Source organism: Leptodactylus fuscus, chromosome 10, assembly GCF_031893055.1.
Source record: "Leptodactylus fuscus isolate aLepFus1 chromosome 10, aLepFus1.hap2, whole genome shotgun sequence".
NCBI lineage: Eukaryota > Metazoa > Chordata > Amphibia > Anura > Leptodactylidae > Leptodactylus > Leptodactylus fuscus.
Window position 1 is genome coordinate 60,963,129 of NC_134274.1, and position 25,277 is coordinate 60,988,405.

A 25,277-nucleotide genomic window follows, 5' to 3' on the forward strand; every position below is an offset into this window, starting at 1 on the left:
AAGTTTACTAAACCAACGTTAATCTGGAATACCAACAGGATGGCTCATTTATCCTCCAGTTACATCCATTACCGCTTCCATGTGACATCCTCCTTCCCCAGACAAGCTAATAAAGTGAGTAGTAAGCAAACACACCTAAGTGGTTTCAGTATATATCCCTCAAATGGACTGTTTGTATAATAAATTGTAAAAGGTTATGGATAAGTCTAACAACTGCCCAAAGACTCACCTAATGACTATAGAAGAGAAGTGAGTTACTGATCACACAGAAGAGATATAAGGGCATGTACATAATAGCACTATACTTGCCATATGCAGCTCTTTTACCAAACCTATACATAGGGCCTATGTGTCAGCATGTCTTTTGTTTAACAGTATAGAAAAGTATAGTTAACTATGGCACTTAATGCAGTAATATAAAGTAAATAAAAGTGTGGTGTGTACTAGATATTTTTTCACATGGGGGTCTTATGGGTAGCATATGCCAAAGCCTTCTCTTAGAGGTATATATATTTCTGCCATATACTTCAACAGAAGATTCAAATGCAGTGTGAACAGAGAATGACAACTTATGTAGCCAGACTCAAGTATTGCAAAATATAAAATATATTAATTATGAAGCATTAGTTTGAGTGCCCCATAACTAAATGGCAGGAGAAATTTATTAATAGATTGCTGTTATTGGCTTACCTTATGCCCCTTGGGTCTAAAGGAACATGCTGGCTAACAGAATAACATCTCCAGCTCTAGCACAGGGGAACTGTGAATAGCTTTAGGCTGAGGCCACACGCAGCTCTTTTGGTTGCAGATTGAGGCCTGGTTCACATCTGCGTTCGGTAATCCGGGGGACCCCTGAACGGACTACCGAACGCATTAGCAAGTGGTGAGTTTATGAAAGCACACGGACCCCATAGACCAGTGAGCGATCGCTGCCTTCAGCTGGTTGTGCAAATGCACATCCAGCTGAAAGCTGTCAGTGTAGGCCGCGCGGTCCGCACTAACTACAGTCTCTGACCTCTGCACCGGCACGGATGTGATGATGTAAGTTATCAGCGCGAGCAGTGAACAGAAGAGAGGAAGCCCGGCAGCTCTTCAGGTAAGTATATTTATCTTTGTGTACTGCCTGGGGAGGGGGCTACTGTGGAACATTTGAGGATGTGTTGGAGGGGGCTACTGGGGACCATTTGATGCTGTGTGGGAGGGGGCTACTGTGGACCATTTGATGCTATGTGGGAGGGGGCTACTGTGGAACATTTGATGCAGTGTGGGAGGGGGCTACTGTGGACCATTAAATGCTGTGTGGGATGGGGTACTGTGGACTATTTAATGCTGTGTGAAAGGGGGCTACTGTGGACCATTTGATGCTGTGTGGGAGGGGGCTACTGTGGACCATTTCATGTTGTGTGGGAGGGGGCTACTGTGGACTATTTGATGCTATGTGGGAGGGGGCTACTGTGGACCATTTCATGTTGTGTTGGAGGGGGCTACTGTGGACCATTTCATGGTGTGTGGGGAGGGGGTCTACTGTGGAGTATACAGGTGTAAACCTGTGTGGGGGACACTGCGGGGTAGCTTGTACTGTGTGTGTGGGCCATTGCAGGGTAGAAGGTACTGTGTGTGTGTGGGGGGGGAGGGACTGTGGGGCAGATTGTACTGTGTGTGGTTGGCCACTGCTGGGCAGATTGTACTGTGTGTGTGTGTGGGGGGGGGGGCACTGCTGGGCAGATTGTACTGGGTGGGGTCCCTTCACTATTTATATCACACAGTAACTGTTTTATAGCAGACGTTATATTAGTTCAGGCTGTAACATTGCGTGGTCACGATAAAACAGATTCTGTGCGATGTAAATAGTGAACATTAATTGTTCAAAAGTAAAAAATGCAGAGACCTTTACCTTTCAGTACAATCTCTGTAAAGCCCCATTTACACGACTGTAAATTGTGGGTCCATAATTGTCCGCAATTGTGGATCCACAGAGTATTAAGGTTAAATTGCCGTGTTGGCACTCCGCGATAATTTATTGGGTTTTGGGCACTCGGTCTCAAAAAGGTTCGCCATCACTGCCATAGACTATAATGGGGTCCATGTGCTTTCCGCGTGGTGTCCGCACGGAACATGCAGACAAAAAAGTACTTCATGGGGTCCGTGTGCTTCACTGCACACTGCTTGTCAATACGTTCGGTAGTCTGTTTGAGAGGTCCCCATGCGGACTCCCCGAACAGATTACCGAATGCAGATGTGAACCAGGCCTTACTGTGTTTTTTTTAGCCCAATCTGAGAATGGCTACAAAAGTAATGGGTAATATGTAGAAGTACTTATATGTATTGGTCAATCCACTACTGGCTTTGGCTCAAAAAAACGCGGCAACATCTGCAACAAAAAAAGCTGCATTTCCGCAACGTGGGGCCTCAGCCTTAAGATGTATTCCCTTTTTTATCTGCTCATGAAACTAAAAATTGATTAAAATGGTTGATTTTGGCACAAAAACTAGAGTTTGTGGTGGCCTACAGCGGACTTCTGTCTGCTGAAAAACGAACGTGAAGTAAGAAACTTTTGAGGAAAGTTGGCCATATTTGCTCATTTTGTCAGGATCTGTCAACTATCTTATGTATACCTTCCAGACATCAGGAATGAAATCCAACATGCCGATCAATGTACGTAACTCTTTTCTTTGCAGAGGTGTCTGGTAGCGAATTACTCCACCCTTCTCAATGAAAACACATACATGCTCGGAACTGACTTGTTGGATTGCATCTTTTATTTATTTTTTTTAACTTCTGATAATTCTTACCCGTGTTCCAGTGCCATGAATAATGTCCTCAGGTGTGTCATATATCTCACTTTCCATCTGAACTGTCTGTTTCTTTTCATGTGAAACCTTCACACGGAGAATACGGAAATGTGATCCACCAAGATCCAGTGCAATGAGGTCTCCTTTTTCTGTATGACAAGACAAGAATTGTGTATATCTTTATCTGATCATGGCAACGGGTGACAGGAGGCAAGCTCACTAGAATTACAGACATTTTATTGCATGTGTAGTACAGAGTAAACACTAGAACAGATGTCCCTTTGTCAGGCTTGACTGGATCTACGGCTGCACTTGAACTAAACATTGGATAATTCACAATGTACATAAAATGGTTAGCGCGTGGTTAATGTGGCGAAATTTATCTCGCGTTGCCTAGAATATAATTAAGTAATGCAAACTGTAGAAAACGTCAGGTAATAATATGGATATACTAGTAAGTAACTGAGAATTCTGCACATTATGATGCGCCTATAAATAACTATTCACCTACCCTTCCCATTACCGACAGCTGGCTTATATCGTAATTCCTATTGAATTTGATGACAGACACCATAACTGGAGTCTAAATTTCTAAAGCACGCAAAGGCATAAAGGATATTGTGGCGGAAGCATTTCTGGGATACTGGCCTGTCTTTCTATATAATTATAATTTTATTTATATAGCACCTATCTATTCCGCAGCACAAGGAAATGAACCTATCAAAGAGTAAGGGCCCTGCTCCACATGGGAAGGCTTAGCTTACAAAAGGCTTATGCGTTTCAGGGAAAGCTGCCCCTTATTCTTAGCATGAGTAGGGGGCAGCTTGCCCTGAAAAGTGTTGGACTATTGTGACCTTGTGTTAACTTTTAATCCCATATCTTTTATAAAATTAATTTTTACCTCAAGAATGTTTGTCATTGGATGTTGGAATTTTCATAATTTTTGGAATTTCTATAGGCAGAGATCGCAATCACTACTAGCCCTGGAGTTTTGGGGGTGTCCAAAGTCCTCTCTACAATATAAGACGACCCCAGTATTCTAGTTCGCCCATGGTAAGTGGGGGCCCCATTCCAGATTGCACATTGAGGCCCTGAAGCTTCAAGTTATACCTCTGCAAGCAAGTAAAGAAATACTATAGATTGGTAGTTGAAGCTATTATGGTATATCATACCATTAAAACGTGTTGTATCACTGTGCAGAAATATATTCTAGCTCCTATAAATTACTACACGGTTGAGGTATAGCAAGTTTAAAGATATGACTTGTTCACCTCTAAGGCTGATGTATACAAGCTAACTCTCAGTAAGAGAACCTATGCTGACGGACAATGATGTGCACTACCAAATAAAAACAGATATGCCCAGGATCATAGGTTAAGGCTAGGTTCACTTCTGTGCCGGACTCTCCGTACCTCCACAGATTCTGCCAACATACAGTGGAGAGAAAAGTCCTGCATGGAGGACTTTTCTCTCTGCTGGTTTCAGTATGGTCTATGGGGTCCATGGATAACTGCTGTTTTAGTGGACGGGCCCTTCATTGTTCATGTACCCCAGTGGACCTGAACAACAGAGAGCCCTGCACAAGTGTAAATTTAGCCTACAGTGGAAACAATGCTTGTTAAAAGACACAGCAGCCATTCAGATTGTGTAGGACACTCAACAGCAGGAGAATTACACTATAAGTGATGCAGATAGGAAAATGTATACTTTAACTTAATGGCCAAAACGGAGTTACAGCTATAGGTGGTCGCATCCAGAAAGCCTAGATCTAGGGGCCGAAAGGAAGACACCAGTACTATAAATGGCCCATGAAAACAGAGGGCCCTGTTACAGATATAGCATAGGGCAGTGATGGCGAACCTATGGCACGCATGCCAGAGAGGGCACGCAGAGCCCTCTATGCCGGCACGCGTGCGATCTCCCTGATTGCTCACTAACGGGGACTCCGGTACAGGATTCCCTATTAGTGAGCGATCGCTGCCTTCAGCTTGTTGTGCAAATGCAAATGTGTAGAGTGTTACCTCTGCACCGGCGCGGGTGTGATGACAGAAGAGAGGACGCCCGGCAGCTCTTCAGGTAAATATATTTATGTTTGTGTACTGTCTGGGAAAGGGGGCTACTGTGGACCATTTGATGCTGTGTGGGAGGGGGCTACTGTGTACCATTTCATGTTGTGTGGAGGGGGCTACTGTGGACCATTTCATGTTGTGTGGAGGGGGCTACTGTGGACCATTTCATGTTGTGTGGGAGGAGGCTCCTGTGGACCATTTGATGTTGTGTGGGATGAGGCTCCTGTGGATCATTTGATGTTATGTGGGAGGGGGTTACTGTGAACCATTTCGTGCTGTGTGGGGAGGGGGCTACTGTGGAGTATAAAAGTGTACTCCAGTGTGGGGGGCCAATGCGGGGCAGATTGTACTGTGTGTGTGAGCCATTGTGGGGTAGATTGTACAGTGTTGTGGGCCATTGCGGGGCAGATTGTACTGTGTGTGGGGGCCACTGAGGGGCAGATTGTACTGTGTGTGGGGGCCACTGCGGGGCAGATTGTACTATGTGGGATCCCTTCACTATTTATATCGCACAGTATCTGTTTTATAGCAGACAGGCTGTAATAACATTGCACAGTCACTATAAAACAGATCCTGTGCGGTGTAAGTAGTGAACATTAATTGTTCAAAAGTACCAAATACAGAGACCTTTACCTTTCAGTACAATCTCTGTAAAGCCCCATTCACACGACTGTAATTTGTGGGTCCATGATTCTCCGCAATTGTGGATCCACAGAGTTTTAAGGTTAAATTGCCATGTTGGCACTCCGCAATAATTTATTGGGTTTTGGGTTGCAGTTTGGGCACTCGGTCTCAAAAAAGTTTGCCATCACTGGCATAGGGGATTAAAGTTACACTTCTGGCTATAAACATGGTATGAGAGTATGACCCCTGAAAAAATGTAATTTATAAAAGCTATATCATTCTTATCACTATTTGCACACCAATAGGTATAAAAGCTGGTAAAACATGTGTATTATATGTAGTTAATGTGGAAAGATAGGTAACCTATAACAAAGGAGAGCAGATACTCAGGTGTCACAGACAAACCTTCAATCTCAACCACTCTGTCCTTCTCATTTTGATAGCGCCCTGTATTTATAACCCGCCTGTTGCTCAGCTGTCATTGCCTCCAGGCTAATTATAGGAATAGAAGAAACCGGAGACACAGACAACACTGGCCAGAAATGCCGCCTTTGAAATGTCACAGGGTAAATATCATCAAACCGCTTCCATTAGCAAACCATCCAAAAAGGTTAAAATGGCTCCATGGGTTAAATCGTAGCTCTGCCTCACTACATGATGGCCCCAGGAGTATTGTCTGTCTATTTGCAATAGATAAGGATAGCTCCTTGTCATGGGATAGTAAAGCAATAGAAGAACTGGAATGGCTGTTGTCCTACTATTCACAAAGCTATTGGTATAGGTATGAGCTGATCATTGGGAGTTCTGTCATTGAATTTACAATAGTCTCAAAAATTGGGGTGCATGGGCCTGTGTTGAAGGTGAAGTGACATGTCATACATGGTCACTTCTCTAAGATTTGCCATGTAACACTAGTGGTTGTTCCCCAACATCTGACAGCTAGCTGACACACAAACATACAAACCTATTGCATGAAAGGTTTTCTGGATCTCCCATACAAGATGAACAGACCTAAATGAATGAGGCATCTGCTGCCAGTTATTTCTCTGCCGGCAGTCTGACAGCAAACCCTCTTAGCCAAAGCACAGGGAAAGAAGACATTCACCGCTGAAGCCTTCGGGAATTATATTGATCACTGTAGCCTCTTCACTCCTTACACAGAACAGTGCCATACATTATATAGTGGATGTGCTTGGTATTGCAGCTCAGCCCCATTCATTTGAACTGGAACTTAGCTGCAGCATGGCCATGTGACCAATAGAATAGATGTCACTTTCCTGAGAAGAAGTGATAGAGCTCACCCAATTGCTGCAAGCACTTTAACCAACATTGCCAGGGCTCTCCCAGGTGTCAGACGTTACAGAGCTAATACTGAAGGCCCAGTAGTGATAGTCATATCATAGTCCTGGCAAGCCACATAGTTTATAAGAGCTACTACAGTGTCAGATACTGGAATCTGTAATGTTCTACTGTAATGCTATGATGTATGAGCAAAAACCTCACAAGGACTTGTCTTTCAGGCTTCACTAAGGTAATCCACTTTTTCCAAAACGCCCCCGATAATTCTATAATATACATTGGTCCCGGCTAAAATTGATGAGGTCTTATCCTACTCTCCGCTCTAAAGTTCACCAGACACATTAAATTTGATAATATAACATCTATAGGTGCAGATCGACTGTCTCTAGCGTCCACCATTAAAGAAAACATGGATCAGGCATGATGGGCGTCATAACCAAATTTAGCTGGCAAGAAAAGGTTATACATAGCAAACGGGTTCAGGCAATTTCCATGTGCAGTAATATAACTGCTTATTACGGCAATCTCCTCCATTCTTCCTAGGTTCTTAAAGTGTCACCTTTCATAGTCTGTGAAGAGTCAGGGTAATCTGTTCCCAATGTCCAAGTGTTTTGTTTCCCTACCACAAGCTTGTAGCCAAGGGAACCTTGTAGTCTATAAGCATGCCATTCCCCTCTCTAATGTGAGATGTCAGAGCTACAAACATAGAATACGCTGCTGGAAATACCTCCTTGTGATCCCAGACAAAATTCATACCACACCTCATTGTTGTCTCCCCTAAGGAAATATTCCAGCACTTTACCACTTGAGCAGCACACCGCAAGAAGGACCTGGATTGTGGGCGCCTATGAACAATTATTATACTTCAGGGTCTTTTCAGACCCCAGAATATAATAAACGGAGACCCAGAAGGGATACAAACATAAAAAAACACTGTTGCTTACCTCTCCCTGGATCTCACCCTGCTGATGTCGGCCATCTTCAGTGATGGACCAGATGTCACTTGAGTCGGGGCTTGCGTCGCGACGCATAAGGACACAAGCTCTGGCCCACGTCACGTCACCCTAGTAGGCCCAAAGCTTTCCGGAGCCAGGAGAGGTAAGTAACAGTGTTCATGTTCCCTTACCTCTTGTAGCCCTCCGATCATTATACTTGGGGGGGGGGGGGGGGGGGGGTCTGAAGCCTGCAGTTCGAAGCCTGCGGCCGAGAGCAGGAGACAGGATCAGTAAGTAAATAGGGCCCGTTACCTGCTGGAGTTACTCCAGCAGGTAATTGCCTATAAAAAAAAAAACAAAACAAAAACGCAGCGGTAGTGGCTGTCGCCGAACCCCCTAATATCCCGGGTCCTGTGGCAGCTGCTACCCTGGTAGTTACACCCCTGTTTATAAGGATCACCATTTACATGTTGTGGAATTATTCCTTGCAGGTTTTACAATGTGGATTTATTGCAGAGTTTTGTATCTTTTACGCATATGCTTAAACTGGGAAAAATGCGACCACAAGAAAACTGTAGACAACTGTTTGGTTGTGGTGTGCGGATCTGCGGCACCGCTCTATTGGAAGCAGTGTTTTATAACAACTGTAGAAAAGACCAGAATACGTTGCAACCACTCTTGGAATAACTCATGACATTACATTGGTACTAGGAAAGGTGGAGGAGGGAGGACTGGAACATTGCCCAAGACTGGGACATTACCCTGACTGTAATTCTGTAAGAACTCTGCATGTATTTAACAGATAGGAAAGTTCACATTTGTGCTCACCACAAGGTAATGTGAAACGATAGGGGGCTATCTCAGTCTGTAAGGTAAATCCTAAAAACCAGGCATATAGCTGGTCCTCCAAATATTTATGAGCAACTTTAAAAACATTATATTATTTTTCTACCACCAATAGATTTGGAGACATGAATTACCTCCAATGTACTGTAAGAGTCTAAAAAGCTGTAGTCAGGCAACATATACAGTAATAGCACTAGGCCAATGCACCTTGAAAAGGAGATTAGCTACTGTTTTAGAGGCCTTGCTCTAGCTACTTAGGCGTAAAGGAGAAAGTGGGTCATTCCTACCCAGATAAGGTCAGAGAATGCTGCAATTCCAATACATGGCAAGTAACGGGAAGCAGAGATACAGTCCAGAATACAGCTGCTACATACAAAGCTGCATCTTCTTACACACATTATATTACAAAAGCATTCAGTCGTCACCTAGACTATAGAGGAAAAACTCAAAAGGGTACTTCCATTTTAGACATTTACAGCAGATTCATAGGATATGTTGACATTTCTAATAGTTATGGGTCCCATCTCTAAGGACACCTTGCCAGAGAAAACAGCTGAGCTGTGACTTCCATAAAAGTGAATGTACACAGAGCTGTGTACATGGAAAGATACTTCTATACTCCCTTTTCAACTTGCTGTCTTGACCACTATCTACCCCCCAGAGGTGGATGTGCCTGTGGATATGTCATAAATGTTTAAAGGCACATCTGGGATCTGCAAATTGCAAATAGCCTTGATGTGGCCCAAAGGACCCTCTACCTTACAAGAAGGCACCAGTATTATAAAGGGTATACGGTAGGCAATGACCTCATTTACAAGTTTTGCATTGAGATCCAGTAGTATTAATTTACACCTCTGTATGCAATTGTCTAATCTACTTTCTGCAGATCTTTCTGCAGAAATTTCATGGAAACCATTTGTTTGCTTTGCAGATAAATCTGTCCTAGCTATGTGATACCCACACAAGTGTATGGCTTGTTAAAGTACATGGTAAAACATGGTCTCTGAGGGTAGAAGGGGAAGCAACTACAGCGACAACATGGTCACATGGCCATGAATGCTCAGGTCCTGCAGCCGGGGAACCTGGAGACTTCAGCGGAGGTAACAGCCTAGAAAACTCTCCTGACACTCTCCCTCCCTCCTACTTCATCATTAAATTCCCATTCTGGTAGGATGAGGTTCTGGAGAAAGCACAGTTGCCATTATGAGAAGGGGCTGGTCAAGAGTCAAATGCTACTACCAAGGGGGTGGTATGTGGGGCATCTACAGGGAAAATGTGTTGTATTGTGCTATTCAGGAGCTATTGTGTCATGCACTGTGGTGCTTTATTTGGCACTGATAGAGAGGTATGTTGTGTTACATTCTGTTATTTGGCGCTGTTGGGAGCATTTTGTACAATGCATGTTGTTTTTTTTCGTTGACCCCATAATCGCCATAGATTGGTAAGGATTAGGTAGAAAAGGTGTAACAAGCCCTAGTGTACAGCTCTGACTTAACTACACATACAATACACCATTTAGCAGACAATTTCTTGCTGATATTCACATAATAAAATTATATAATCGTTCAATTTGTCAGGGGCCCCTTGTTTTCCAAAATCTCAGCATAGGGCAGCCCCTTATGTCTCTCTTACAATCCACCAGTAATGATTAGCTTTGAGGTTCTTCAACTTGGGCATTTCCCCATAATCTGCTGCTGTTCTGATCAGGCCCCTTGACCTTGTGGGCCCCCATTCAGCTGCACAGTTTGTACCAATGGTATTTTTGTTCCTGGAATTTCCTATTGCATAACTATAACCTTATCCGAATATAAAGAGGAAAGGTTTTTCTTTATGAATAATCTCAATGTGACAATACCTAACTGTTCAAAAAAAGAAAAATAATCTCTCATAAATCTGCTTAGTCATATAATCTGGACAAAACCTGAGCAGCATTTAGTGCAGCCCTAGGAAAACATAATATCAAGAAACCTACCTGATCCATCAGGAATCGATCTCACAAATGTTGGAAGCATTTTCACAATTGCTGTTGGGTTTGTGTCCCTCGAGAGACCATTTTCCATCTCTTTTTTGAAGCGGGACATAATGTCCAATAATGTTTCATCTGAAAGTCGCATTGCGTACAGGTACTTATCAATCTGTAAAGAAGAACATATTATCTTCGTCAGTAAGGTTCAGAATCAGCTGGCACATGTCAGTATTGGTAACATGGTGTTTGGAAGAACATGACAACTGTATATATTGTGTATATAGAGGACATTAACATTATCATACTGCCACAACACTAAGAGGGTCCTGACCCTGCAGACCATGCAATAAATTTCTTTTTGATGGGGCATAAAGTCATTGCAAAGCTACATCTTAACTTGCCCTCAGTGTCAAGACCTGTTTAACTTATGACTTCTTTAACTTTATATTCCCAAGAATGGAATTTTCTTTTTATTTGATCCACAGACACATACAAGTGTTTGGTAAGTGTGACACAGCTTATAGGGCTGATAATAAATGAACACTTTGGACAAAACGGATACATCAGGGGCAGGGCCTGAGGGGTGGGCCCGGCATGGAATTGTCTCCTTACAAGTAGTCCAAATCTGTCAATTTCAGTAGGACTGGCTGACTGTATTATGTGTATGGGGTTCTTCTGACTCTCCCCCAAAAGATGATGATGGGTGAAAAAAAAGGATCAGGCATGTTTAATTTTTATTATGCCCGTTCCTCTGTAAGAAAAGATATCTGGCAGCATCTTACTCTCCTCTCCCAAGTGAATAACGCTTTAAGGAGACTCAAACTATAAATCAAAAACAAAGTAGAAACAATATGATTGTAAGACATTGAGGGTTATTGGCAAACTGTGTGTTCCCCAACCAGGGCCCCGACTTATTTACAGCTAAGATATTTCATAGATAAAGGAATTTTTACAGAAGTAACATGCAAGACTGGACGAGTCTGATAAGCGAGAACCAACATGTAATATTAGAACTGGTTTATGTGGAGTCTGTCAGCTCGATTGTATAAAGATTCACCTTTTAAGAAACTACGCTGAAGTCACACATGATATCAAAATTTTCATTCACAACTGACCATAGAGGAAGATGGCGAATGGGAACCACCACTGGCTCATGAATTTTATATTGATTAAGGTTATTGAAGGGACATGGTTTTTTGCATTTTTTTAAATATTATTTTTAAACCATCTGTCCAAAATGGCTCGGTCGTGTGAACAATATTTTCTGATTGTAGATTTGTGTATTATAGTTTCTGTTCAGGATTCTGGGGGCGGCTATTCTGCCTGAGTAGCTGCTCTTTAAATAGCATTTCATAGATTTGCTTTACAGCAGCGACATAGTCAAACAAAATGCGTGGTGGAGATGATTCATTGGCCTCTGTGAGAAAAGGTTCTCTGCACGCTCTATGACATGTGATGTACACAATGGGGCAGTTACATGGTTAAAATTGTCCCCTTCCCCTCTGCCACTCACCCACCCATCATCATCATCATCATCAAAGTCTGGCAGTTAGCAATGCTGCATCGGGAAGTGGTTACCATTGCACTAGGAAATATAAGAAACAGGGCAAGGTTTAGTGACGTAGAGGCAACCTGGTTCTGAGCACCCGGTGTCACTGTGCAAATTAGTGTTCCTATTAAATCACCAGGAAGGGCTAGCAGAGGAGGACCCCCTTACAAAATTTCTACCGTACTGTGAAGGGAGGTGCGATTTGTTCATCCCCTGTTGTCAATGGTGGATCCTGTGTTATCAGCTTTAAAATAAAGGTTTGACCTTTCATTGTAATATGGCCTATACCATTCATAATATTAGTGTCATCTTATGTGATATAAGGGCACTTGGGCACCAGAACTTGGATGTAACTGCTACTTCTGCACTCCATAGCCATTTGAAAGCTTTTTTTTTCCTCTCACTACATGGCTGTCTTACTAGAAACTTTTACTTTCTCAAATAATTACTAGAGAGCATTAGCTGCCAGAATTCAGTATACAAAATTAGTTTTATTTCTTCTGGAGGAAAGCCAAGCTTGTCAAACCATAAGCTCCGCCATCTCAAGGCCTGCCATGTCTCTGGTTTAGTTGTTAGGAAACATCTCCCTTCCAAAAGGTAAAAATATAAGTGGCATATTTTTTCCCAGGTACCATTGCTTGAAAAAAAAAATACATGCATCCTGAATTCAGTATAGAAATGCATAGCCAAAACAGGTTATTGAATGACTGATCTTGTAATGATTTGTATGTATAAGGATATGTAATGCATCCATGTTGGAGGATAATATATACCGTATATATATATATATATATATATATATATATGCTCATATTTTCAGAAGCTTTCAATACAGTTCAATACTCACCATATCATAAAAGTTTAAATGGATTCTCAATATTCCATATTTATACTATGTCCCTGAATGCAGATTATTCCGACCATGACAAGCCAAGCAGTGATGTCTACATTAGAGATGAGCGAATAGTATTCGATCAAATACTACTATTCGATCGAATAGTAGTATTTTATCAAAAACCACCATTTGCATAGTTATTGGTATACTCAGTTGAATACCATGCGGAAAGGCGGCAATTATTCGTTTCCCCTCCAACCTCCCCTGGCGCTTTTTTTTTTTTTTTTTAACACCAATGTCTATGGAGGGAAAGTATTCGATCGAATATACTTGCTCATCTCTAGTCTACATATGTCTATGTACATATTGTACTTACATTGAACTTCATCCCTGACTGTCCCCAGTAAACTAAATTCTCAATCAGTACGTCTTTGAGAAATGTGGGAAAAATCCAGAGTACCTAGAGAACACCCACCCTGCTCTTCTTTTAGGCTAAGGCCCCACAAACTAAAACACAGCAAAGAAGCAATGCAATTTTTTCCACAATGTTTTCATAAATTTTTGCTGGATTTTTCTCTGCTTTTTTCATTCCTCCTATTAAATCTATAGAGAAAATGCTTAAAGGGATTCTACCATTAAAACCTTTTTTTTTTTTTTCTGTGGATAAGACGTAGGAATAGCCTTTAGAAAGGCTATTCGTCTCTTACCTTTAGATGTGGTCTCCGCTGCACCGTTCCTTAGAAATACTGTTTTTTACCGGTATGCAAATGAGTTCTCTCGCAGCGATGGGGGCGGGCCACAGCGCTCAAACAGCGATGGGGGCGTCCCCACCGCTGCCAGAGAAGTGTCTCCAGCAACGCCTCCTTCTTCGTCCGCAGCGTCATCTTCAATGTCTTCTTCCGGCGCAGGCTCGTAACTTCTAGGCCTTGGGCCTTGAGTAGAGCAGACTGCGCAGGGGCACAGGTCACAGGAGAATGTTACACTAACAATACTGTGCAAGCGGCCATTTTCCCATGGCCTGTGCAGTCTGCTCTGCTCAAGGCCCGAGGCCTAAAAGTTCCGAGCCTGCGCTTGTAGACATTGAAGATGACGCTGCGGACAAAGAAGGAGGCATAGCTGGAGACACTTCTCTGGCAGCAGTGGGGACGCCCCTATCGCTGTTTGAGCGCTGGGGCCCGCCCCCATCGCTGCGAGAGAACTCATTTGCATACCGGTAAAAAACGGTATTTCTAAGGAACGGCGCAGTGAAGACCATGTCTAAAGGTAAGAGACGAATAGCCTTTCTAAAGGCTATTCCGACATCTTATCCACAAAAATAAAGGTTTTAATGGTAGAATCCCTTTAAGGTTCAACAGCTAAAATTAACATGATGTATTTTTCAAAAAACAGCTTTTCCGCAGCTTTTGTTTTCCACAATCTATAGATGAGATTAACCAAAATCTAATTCACTTTGCTGGTACTGTAAGGCTAAGGCCCCACGTAGTGAAATGCAGCTAAAAAAAACTCTGCATTACGCATCATATTTTTATCTGCAGTGTTTTTCATTGCGTTTTTGCTGAGTTTTTCTCTGTGGATTTTCTTCCCTTATTATAAACCTTTAGGGAAAACGCCACCATTTCTGCTGGTATAACTGACATGCTGGTTTTTTCAAAAACACGGGTATTTTTAAAAACACGGCTTTTCCACAGCGGATCTTCCAATTCCATTTCTTGCCACTCTTGACTCTGACTCACAAAACTGAACAAAATCTCTCCCATTCTACAAAGACATACTGATAGGGAAAAGAAAAGTACATTATGATCCCTTTATGGGGTTCATAATCTACATATAAAAAAACAAAACTGAACAAAATCTGCAACAAAAAAGCTGCTCTTCCATAATGTAGGGCCTTGGCCTTAAGGATAAGGTCCCACGTAACAGACCGCAACCAAAAAGCGCTGCAGGAAAAAACGCAGTTTTTCTGCAATGTGTGGATGGGATTTGCTAGAAGCTCATTCACTTCGCAGGTACTGTAACAGCATTTACACCATATGAGGCTTCAACCTAAAGGTCTTTTCCAGGACTTACACAGTCCAGTCACATTAATGTGACCACCGGTCAAAATCCAGAATAACCACCTTTGGCAGAGCGACCGCTGCGAGACGTGCAGGAAGAGAGGGGATGTTGTGATGATGTTCACTGGGATGTTGAGCCATGCCGATTCCAGTGCCGTGGCCAGCTGTGCTAGGTTACACAGTTGAGCATCCATAGCGCGAACAACCCGTTCGAGGTGGTCCCACAGATTCTCGATTGGGTTCAAGTCTGGGGAATTTGCTGGAGTACGAGCTCCAAGGGAGTACGATAAATTCATCCTGGTGCTCCTCAAACCACGCATGTATACTGCGAGCTTTATGACAAGTCGCATTGTCCTGCTGGTAGATGCCATCATCCTGAGGAAAAACTATTTGCATGTAGGGGTGAACATGTTCCGCAAGGATAGATGCATACTTGTGTTGATCCATTGTGCCTTCCACAATGATGAGTGCACCCAGATGGCTGATGACACGTGCCTTCTGTAATTGGTTAGTCAACGTTGACGTCAAAAGTAGGCGGTGGTCACATTAATATGACTGGACTGAGTATTAATTGATGACCTATCCTCAGTTCTGAGACTCAGGACTCCCAAAGGTCAGCAGTTTAAAGGAGCAGTGCTGCTGTCTTAGCCCCACCGATCTGTAATTGATGACCTATACTAAGAATAGACCATCAATGAATAAACCTGGATACCGCATTAACCTGTTTATGCCTAAAGTTCCATTATTGGAACTCAAAAATATATACACTTCAGCATAAATGGATTAAGACCTGTACCCCAGTGCTACAAGGCCATAATACTAACCACTGGGCCATCATGCACATTCTGGATCTTAGACCTTGTGGGGAATCGCTCAGGTAGAAGCTTGTAGCAGTGCAGAAAACAGGGACACAGACACTGGATTGCACACAAGTTCAGAATCTCACAACCTATATAACCAGCGCTCTGAATTTTATTAAGCTATTTACACTGCTTGTCTTTTTCATTGTGTAATAACATTATCGCTGCAAAATTGAATCAATCTATAAAAATAAATTCAAGCTATTTGTACATTTCTCAAAGCTGTTACAACAAAACCTTTACCCTGGATATTATGTTATTACTGTGCTGGTATATTGCCTAGATGTTACTGATTCAGACATTTCCACGCAGACATATTGGCTGAAGAAATTCAGAAACACACTTGGGTTAGCCAGTAATATGAAACCCTGGAGATTTTTAAGTCGCCAGGTAGAAATTCCAGTCATTGTAAGAAAGAATGCTGTAAAGCTGGCAGCCATTCTTTGCATATATTTATGTGCTATGTAATCTTTACTGTGACGCTCATGATAATGTTTCTTCTGGACAAGAATAATGGAAGATCTGTAAACTTTAATAGTTTATGTTACATATCTGTATAAACCGGGTCCCAGCCATAATACATCTATAGTCTATACTATAGATGTGCTACAGTTCAATACAGTCTAAGCACACTGTGGGATTACTGACCAGAAGTGTTAATAAATGTGAATAATATCAACAGTCGGAAGTCTATTTCTAAAGCCGGCTATACATAATAGGGGTGTCAACATCTAATGGGAACCTCGTGTCCCCCCCCCCCCCCCCAAAGAGTGGATGTTGGTGGAAATGAGGACTGGGATGTTGGAATACAAGCAGCCTAATAATCCTTTTTTTTTTCTTGAGAAGATAAACCACAGCAAGTCTTTGGCAATTACTTCCTTCCCTCTCCTCACATAGAACATAGGGACTCATATGAACGTGTATGTGCTTGAATAAGTCTGGAGAGACCGTACCAGCATTAACTTACACAACTAAATATAGGGCAAAAAATTGGCAAAGCAATATAAATAGAACACTATGCTAAAAAAGCGCACTGCCACAGAAAATGTTTAGCAAAAAATATATAAAGCTTTATTTAAATACATTTTAAAACATATATAAGACAGAAATAATGAATGGGGTGATACAACCAAACAGAACAATGAAGGCCCAAGATGGAATACTAATGGTTGATGATGAATAAATGACACTTACATTACATATATATAAGGATATGTGAAACATCCATGGTTTCTAAAGTGCATATATAACATATAGTTTTTTAAAGTGCAAATATTCTGTGAAATAACATGATACCAAGTGGTAAATTACCTATGGGTGGACCTTCATGTAATGAACGCGCCCCGACGCGCGTTTCGCCACTACCGTGGCTTCGTCAGGGGGAAAAAAAGATGATCCAGCATTAACTTGTCAGCTATCTTATGTGTATGGCTAGCCAAAGGTTCTCTTTTACATACTCAATACTACTTTAGATTTAAGGGCTCTAACAGCAATAGAGCTATAGGGATGCAAAGGTTACAACTGCCATATACAGTATATGTGTGTGTGAATATATAATATTTGAGGAAGCTCTGAAAAGCTGGAAGTCTTTCCAGATAAGATTATCTCCCTGCTATTCAGTAATCCTGATGCTCTGATGATGTCATCGGTCAGCAATATAACAACAGTATGGGAGTGTATGAACAGGTGGACTGCACTGTATACATAGGTGTGGTCCAGAAAGTGGCTATTACTGGTAACTGAAAGGTGAACTATAAAACATGGACTGAACGATGTTGAGATAGATAGATAGATAGATAGATAGATAGATAGATAGATAGATAGATAGATAGATAAAGATTTATAGATATATGATTAGTAAAGTGCAGGATGTAATGAGAATCAGGAATCTGATTATTGCTATGGATCAGGAGGCGTTAACTCCGGGCAAGAGGTAAATAACCAGAGGAGTGCCAAACTTCAGCAGCATTCCCAGCGATTAGGATGAAGCTTCCCAGGCCTGTAACCACGAGCTGAATGGGAATCTAGGACATAAACCTGTACTGCGTCAACATAGTATGTTAGTGTATACAATTATAGTCATGGTGGCGATTCTCTGAATCCGCCGTAAATTTGAAAGGAGTTCTGAGGCTTGTGACGTGACCATTCTTTATGCTTTTAATGGCTGAAAAGACAGAGATGGCGACATATGTGTGCATATAGGGAACACTGTATCCTAACCCCCATGGATTCTTTATGGAAACACAAAGGAAGACAAGTAATATTTTTAAAGAGAACATTTCACCACCTCCACCAACTCCAACTCATTGCAGTCTTTAATAGGCTTTGTTCCACTGATTCTGGCACAGCTGGAATTTTTTCATTAGCCGTTCCTGAGCAATCAGTGCTGTTAGCTTTGGTGCCTGATAACAGTTAAGCTCTGTACTGTCAAATGGGCGGTCTCAGGCAGGAGCAAACAGGAGGATATGATTCTGTACTCTGATACTATACAGTCAGAGGCAGACAGTGTCAACATTCAGAATCACACCCTCTTTTCTGCTCCTGCCTGGGACAGCCCAGTTGACAGTACAGAGCCTCATTGTCCTATGAGACACCAAAATTAACTGCACTGATTACTCATTTTGACTATTTCAAAATCAGTGGAGCAGCACCTATCAAAGGGTGGAGGCTGGATCTGATGGAGGTGGTGACATGTTCTTATTGATCAGACTCAACTTAATGCACAATTACAGATTTTATTAATTATTAAGGATTCTAATAACTTTCACTATCCAATCACCAACTGGACAAGGACATCTATGATGCAAAATTTAAATTACGTACTCTGTGCCGCAGTGTTGTTAACGTGTTATAAGTCAAGTTAACATTTGCTACATCCGTATATGTTCATTTCAGTGTTAACAAGATTTTCTACAGGCTGTACAGTACAATAGCTCCTTCCTTCTGGACAACAGTAAGAATTATATCTCTAGGCCTCCATCGATCAGACTTGGTATATATGGGAACATCCGTTTATTTGCATAAAAGAAGAAACCCCCTTTAAATAAATCCCTATAATTTGATGAGTCCGTGATAAAAAATAATACAATCGGCACAGCAGTGTCACCAAGCAGTCAGCTGCTAGACAATACATTATATGCAGGCTCCCATGAGTGCACAGCATAGCACTTCTTCCTGTCACACCTTCTGGGTGTTGCCATGGTTACAGCACAATTCAGGAAGCCTTCTAGTGAGCGGTCGTGTTCTGTAATAGTCATAAGCATAACAATAACTGGTAACAATACCACCAGAAAAGCAACATTATCCAATAAGATATCTTTGCATGTATGTCCTTCTCTAATGATCAGCAGTAGTGAGAGATTTGACAACAATATGGTTTGGCCATTATGTTAAACCAATAGACGCTCCGTCCATAAAACGAGGGACATGTATGTAGATGTATAGGCCCATAGCAGATTATTTGCACCATATCTATACAACATGCATACATGCGATGGCTGTGAACACTGACCCTCAGTTTGCTTAGTTATGCAGTGATACATCTTCTACCCTCAATGTAGATTCCCACTGAGGCCCACGGGAATAACCAGTGGAGGTGCCAAGGTTACAATGACCTTTGTGTCCTGTTTCCTTAGGAGAAATAGGCCACATAAGAACACATCAGAACTATAAATGGTACTTAATGGATGGATCTCTGCTAGATGTTTTGTTTTTACATCTGTCAAGGCTTCTAGGAAAGCAAGGCAATAACCCCTGGGGAATCTGTAAGGCATCATTATCAGTTACTAAACAATACTTCCAAAAAGTTATGGCGGAATAAATTATTCATAGTTTGAAGGGGAAAACTCAAAGACTTGTATGGTTCATATAGCTATTATTATACACAGCAATTATGATCTAAAACCTATACGGATTATAACTAATACTGCCATATTTAATGTCATTTCTATGCCGCCGCCGCCACCTTGTGTCATTGAATCTTTTCCAATGTTTATTTTTGTGCCATAGATGTCATCTCATCCACCATAGTGGATTTCTTATTCCGGTGTTTCTTTTTCAGAGGACATAACCCTTTAGTGAGCAGATACCCTGACATATACAAGGTCACAAGGAGAACAGATATGATGCCAATGCGCTCAGCCACTTTACATTCCACGCCTATCCCTGTAATGCACGTCCATACAAATCCATTAAAGGTTCCTTGTAAAAGGACTTCTACGTGGCACCATAATTGGCCTAGTAATGAGAGGTCTATAATATCCTTTGCCATATACATCCAGTAACCTGACATACAGTATTTCACACCAGTCACTGCCTAGCACACTGTGACATGTCTCCCACACTAGAACTAGAAGATATGCAAAATGGGAACAGAAACCAATAGCCTAAAAAGAATTCCAGTTATGGCAGGCTCCTGGTAAACAATCCAAGTGGTTTGACCTTCCCTCAGGATATTGGACGTGTACAGGGCAGAAGAGGTCACATGAACCATGTCAATTCCTGGGTGCTGGTGACAATGCAGTGGTATGGCTTAGTTTAATGCTAGTGAGTGATGCTGAATGAGGAGAGGTGACCTGTCTTGTAATGAAGACATCAACCCTAAGGTGTATCCTCGTAGATAAATCCAGCCTTCTGTATATAGTCAGGCTGAGGATTAGCAGCAACACAGTTAACTAAGGAAATCACCAGCTGCTATTATACTGACATGTTACCTCCAGCCGGCTGTATACAGCCATCATGTGAATTATTAATATTAAGTAATGACAAGTATTGTACTGGGCTACTGCACATGTTGCTTCTATTTCAATCTATGAAGAGCATAATGAGAAGCGTATCATAAGTATATGATAGATGGATACAATATAGATACAAGACAGACACAATATAGATAAATATGTACAAGATAGACCTAAACAATGAGATGGTTGGATTAGATAGATGGAAAACTGGATATCGTGAAATGTCTCCCAAATATCCCCTCTTATTTTGACCAGGATAAGATAGACAGATATAATATATACAGTATATATATATATATATATATATATATATATATATATATATATAGTGTGTGTGTGTGTGTATAGTCATAATCCTTGCACATATATGCATATTAGAGGAAGACAAAACAAACCAGGATCAGACATCATTATGTTGAAGGTTGGATCATGCATTTCTAATATGATTGTGTATCAGGTGTCACGTTCGCTGTTGCACAGTTACACACATTGTTGTTGCAGGTAACATTACTACAAGTCATTTGTAATGTAATGGATCAGGCCATTGCCACCATGCTCAGGATGTGCAGAAAGGCCTAATCTGAGAATAACAGACATGACATGTCTTCCACATCCTGCTTTCAAGGACATTGCAGCCTACAGCCTTCTTCCTGTACCTGTATCCATCCTATTGAACTTTACAGGCAAAATATGTAATGAATGAATAAATATGCATGGATTGTGTGCTCTGCTAAGCGGCGTCCACATGCTAGGTGTCACATAGGGGTATAGTGGGTTAGGTCTCACCTTTTTGACCTGATCATCTTTGAGCTCTGTGAAGTAATAGGCCAGGAGCTGGGCAGCTATCATCCTGCAGACTGGCTTCAGTCGAGTCTTGGGCCCCTGTTTTCCTGCGAAATGTCCCAAATGAGTATTCTCAGTGTGCTGTATAGAAATTCCCAGATAGCAGCAGAGCTCTCTCTCCTTCTCGCTGCCTTACAAGCTCAGAGATGTAGATGGTTTTTTTCTTTCCTCTCCTACAGTGACATGTTAGATCCAACCCACTTCCTGCCCTCGGATTGGCTGTAACATGTGGACTTGCTGCAGCTTGATCCTCAGTAGGGGCTGACTGTAGGGCTGGGGGTGTGTAAGCAGTCTCTGCTGCTCTGGAAATGATGGAGTTAAAAAAATCCAAAAATGCTGCCGATTGTATAAGTAGATATTATTATTCAGGGCAGACATATGCATAGAATGTTCTTTAGCGGTTTAATTTCTTGGGTGTGTACAAGGTGTTAGTGTGATGGTGTTTAAGGGTGTGCACATAATAATGGGTAGGGGGAAGGGTGTACAGACAACAGTCTACTTTGCAAAGGGAGGGAGTAACAGGCTCCTGTATAGTAGGAAAGGGTGAAGAGGATGTAACTTCTTGTAAGAAGGGGAGGTCTACTCCATCTACTAAATATCTAATTATATAGCACGTTCATCACGTACTGCGGCTGCAGTGCCAACCGCCTACTCCCCATCACTTCCTGTGCATGGACCAAAGGCATTGGCTACTAGATTCAGCCCATATAAAGCCATATATATAATGGTCTAGATAAGTACTTTGCTAGTAGGACATGTGACCCTGATGACATTGAAAGGCTTTGGTATTAATACAGACCTAGTTCAGGATAGTGTGTTCTGCATTCAGTATACAGATCACAGGGGGGATTAATTGCTTAAGGCAAGAGGACGACATTCCTCATGTATTACTTAGTCATGGTGACGTTTTTGCAGACTGTGATGACACAGCAACCCTTCCCCCATGTATTTGCTGGGCTACCAACATTTTCCTTCAATAGCCCCAGGAGCAGTTGTAAGTACACTAGATACCAGGAGAACAGACATTGTAACTGGAGAAATCCTGCGTCATGCCACATGTGCTACAAGGTAGAACAACCACTGATGGTGAAGATATAAAAATAAGTGAAAATGACCACCCATACACACACATACATAATAGAATATTATAATATATATATATATATATATATATATATATATATATATATATATATATAGTCAGGGTCTGGGGTTGCTAGGTGGGGTGGCATCAGGGGTGAACCTACGTTTGTCGCCGCCAGAAAGCCGCCCACCCCTCCCCCGGAGGAGGGGGCGGGGCAGAGCGAAGGGGGCATGGCGGAGCAGCGTTAGCAAGCAGAGAGCAGGCAGGGAGAGGACCTGCTCTCTGCCTGAGCATGAGGAGAGGCCGCTGGAGCAGCGCTGCTCCAGCGGCCTCCCCAATCCACCGCTCGGTGACGCTAAGCCAGTCCAGGACAGCTTGTCCTGGACTGGCTTAGGTAAGCAAAAATGCCGCCCTCCCCGGGGCCCTGGCATAGCGCCGCCTGAAGCAGTCGCTTCAGGTCGCCTCATGGGAGGTGCAGCGCTGGGTGGCATAGACACACAAGTCCAGTTTCTTTAGTCCAGAACAAAGGTAGAGTTTTATTTTCACTCAGAAATATAGTGCAACAGCAAAAGGAAACAATACAAAAATAAATACCTGCCCGGCTAGGCTCTAACTAAACATAGAATAGGTTACCTCACCTAGAATAACAGAAATCAAAAGCCAGTAGAATCATTCAGGACACAGCTCCAAAAATATGACCTCTCTGTTTGGCTCTCCAGCCAAAGTCTGCTGCTGGAGCTGGCTTCTTAAAGGGATTCTACCATTAAAACCTCTTTATTTGTGGATAAGACGTCGAAATAGCCTTTAGAAAGGCTATTCGTCTCTTACCTTTAGATATGATCTCCTCCACGCCGTTCCTTAGAAATACCGGTTTTTACCAGTATGCAAATTAGTTCTCTCACAGCGATGGGGGCGGGCCCCAGCGTTGAAAATGCGATGGGGGTGTCCTCACTGCAGCTCAAGAACATGATCCTGCGACGCCTCTATCTTTGGCTGGATCCTCCCCTTTTCTGTCGTCTTCCTCCTGCATCACCTCTGACGCCTGCGCAGTTGGCTCTGCCAGTGAGACACCAGCAGAGCCGAGTGCCGGCCAGCGGCTATTTTTGGGAGGCCGCTCCTGCATTGAACTACAAGAGCAAGAGCGGCCTCCCAAAAATGGCCGCCAGCCGGCATGCGCAATCGGCTCTACTAGTGTCTCACTGGCAGAGCCAACTGCGCAGACGTCGGAGGTGACGCAGGAGGAAGACAACAGAGAAGGGGAGGATCCAGCCGAAGATAGAAGCGTGGACTGGAGGGGGGTGGAATGACAGGTCCCACTACCAACCTACCTGCCATTCCTAAAAATCCAGCCCAATACTGAGCATTTACCAAAATGCTCAGCAGATGAAAGTTATCTGCTGAGAACAAATATTCCTGGAGTTTTCTCATCTCACCCACCTGAGTAGTCTGGGTGAGATGTACACCCCCTCCATTGCCTGACCAGCCATTGGCTTACATATCCCCCCCCCCCCTCTTCTCCAGACCGGAGGGCTGGGCATTTGTGGCCATCATACAATGGACCCGTGACAGGGCATCAGTATTTCCCAATAATTTCCCGGGTCTATGCTCGACACTGAAAGAAAAACTTTGCAAGTATAGGAACCATCTGGTAACACTAGCATTTCTGTCCTTATTCATTTTCATCCATGTAAGAGGAGCATGGTCAGTTATTAACTTAAATTTTCTGCCCAGGAGGTATACCTCAGAGCATCCAGTGCCCACTTAATGGCCAAGCATTCCCTTTCCACAATGGAATAGTTTTTCTCTGCAGGGGACAGCTTCCTGCTCAGGTACATCACTGGATGCTCCTCACTATTTACCACCTGGGACAGCACTGCTCCTAGACCTGCATTTGAGGCATATGTCTGCACCAAGAACTCCTTCCTACAGTCAGGGGCTATCAGCACTGGCTGCTGGCATAGAGCTTGCTTTAACATCTGGAATGCCTCCTCTACCTCTGGTGTCCAGTGGTTCATCACTGGCTTCCCACCTTTCAACAGGTCAGTGAGAGGATCTGCAATAGAGGCAAAGTTTGGCACAAACCTCCGATAGTAGCCCGCAATGCTAAGAAATACCCTGACTTGCTTCTTGGTCAGTGGTCTTGGCTAGTTTTGTATTGCCTCCTCCTTATTGATTTGGGGCTTTATTACCCCTTTGAAATCTCATTTAATTTTCTAAAGTCATTGCAGATCCTCCAAATACCATTGGGCTTTCGTATCAATACAATTGGGTTAGACCACTCACTTTTGGATTCCTCAATCACTCCCAACTCAAGCATGTGTTTAACCTCAGCTGACACTACCTCCCTACATGCCTCCAGTATTCTGTAGGGTTTGAGGTTTACTTTCCTCTCAGGTTCTGGGAGCTCTATTAGGTGTTTACACCCTGGTAGGCCAGAGAACGTGTGTCTATTCTTCTGCAGGAACTCTCTTGCCTCCTGTTGCTGGAGCACTGAGAGGGTCTCATTCACACGGACTGGAGGGATTGGTGGCAACAAATCACCCACCTCTGTATTTGAGGCTACCAAGGATTCCCTCTGGTTCCAGGGCTTAATCAAGTTCACATGGTAGATTTGAGAAGGCTTCCTTTTTCCTGGTTGGTGAACCTTATATGGGTCTTGCCATTTCGCTAAGAACTTGCTCTCCACAGTAGGCACCAAAATAAGGACTCTGTCCCCTGGGTTAAACTTTCGGACTCTGGCAGAACAATTGTAAATTCTGCTTTGGGCCTCTTGTGCTCTTTG

The 25,277-nt window shown here is 42.7% G+C and overlaps 1 protein-coding gene across 1 annotated transcript in view; it reads right to left on the minus strand.

The window, feature by feature from the left end:
- Positions 1–21,590, minus strand: part of LOC142183307 (hexokinase-1) — a 38,847-nt gene extending 17,257 nt beyond the window's left edge. Inside the window, exons 1-3 of the mRNA XM_075258339.1 lie at positions 21,355–21,590; positions 10,538–10,700; positions 2,793–2,941 (exon numbers count right to left, since the gene is read on the minus strand). Of these exons, the coding sequence (XP_075114440.1) occupies positions 2,793–2,941; positions 10,538–10,700; positions 21,355–21,417 (375 nt within the window). The 5' untranslated portion in view covers positions 21,418–21,590. The remainder of the gene's footprint in view (positions 1–2,792; positions 2,942–10,537; positions 10,701–21,354) is intronic.
- Positions 21,591–25,277: the final 3,687 nt, after the last annotated feature.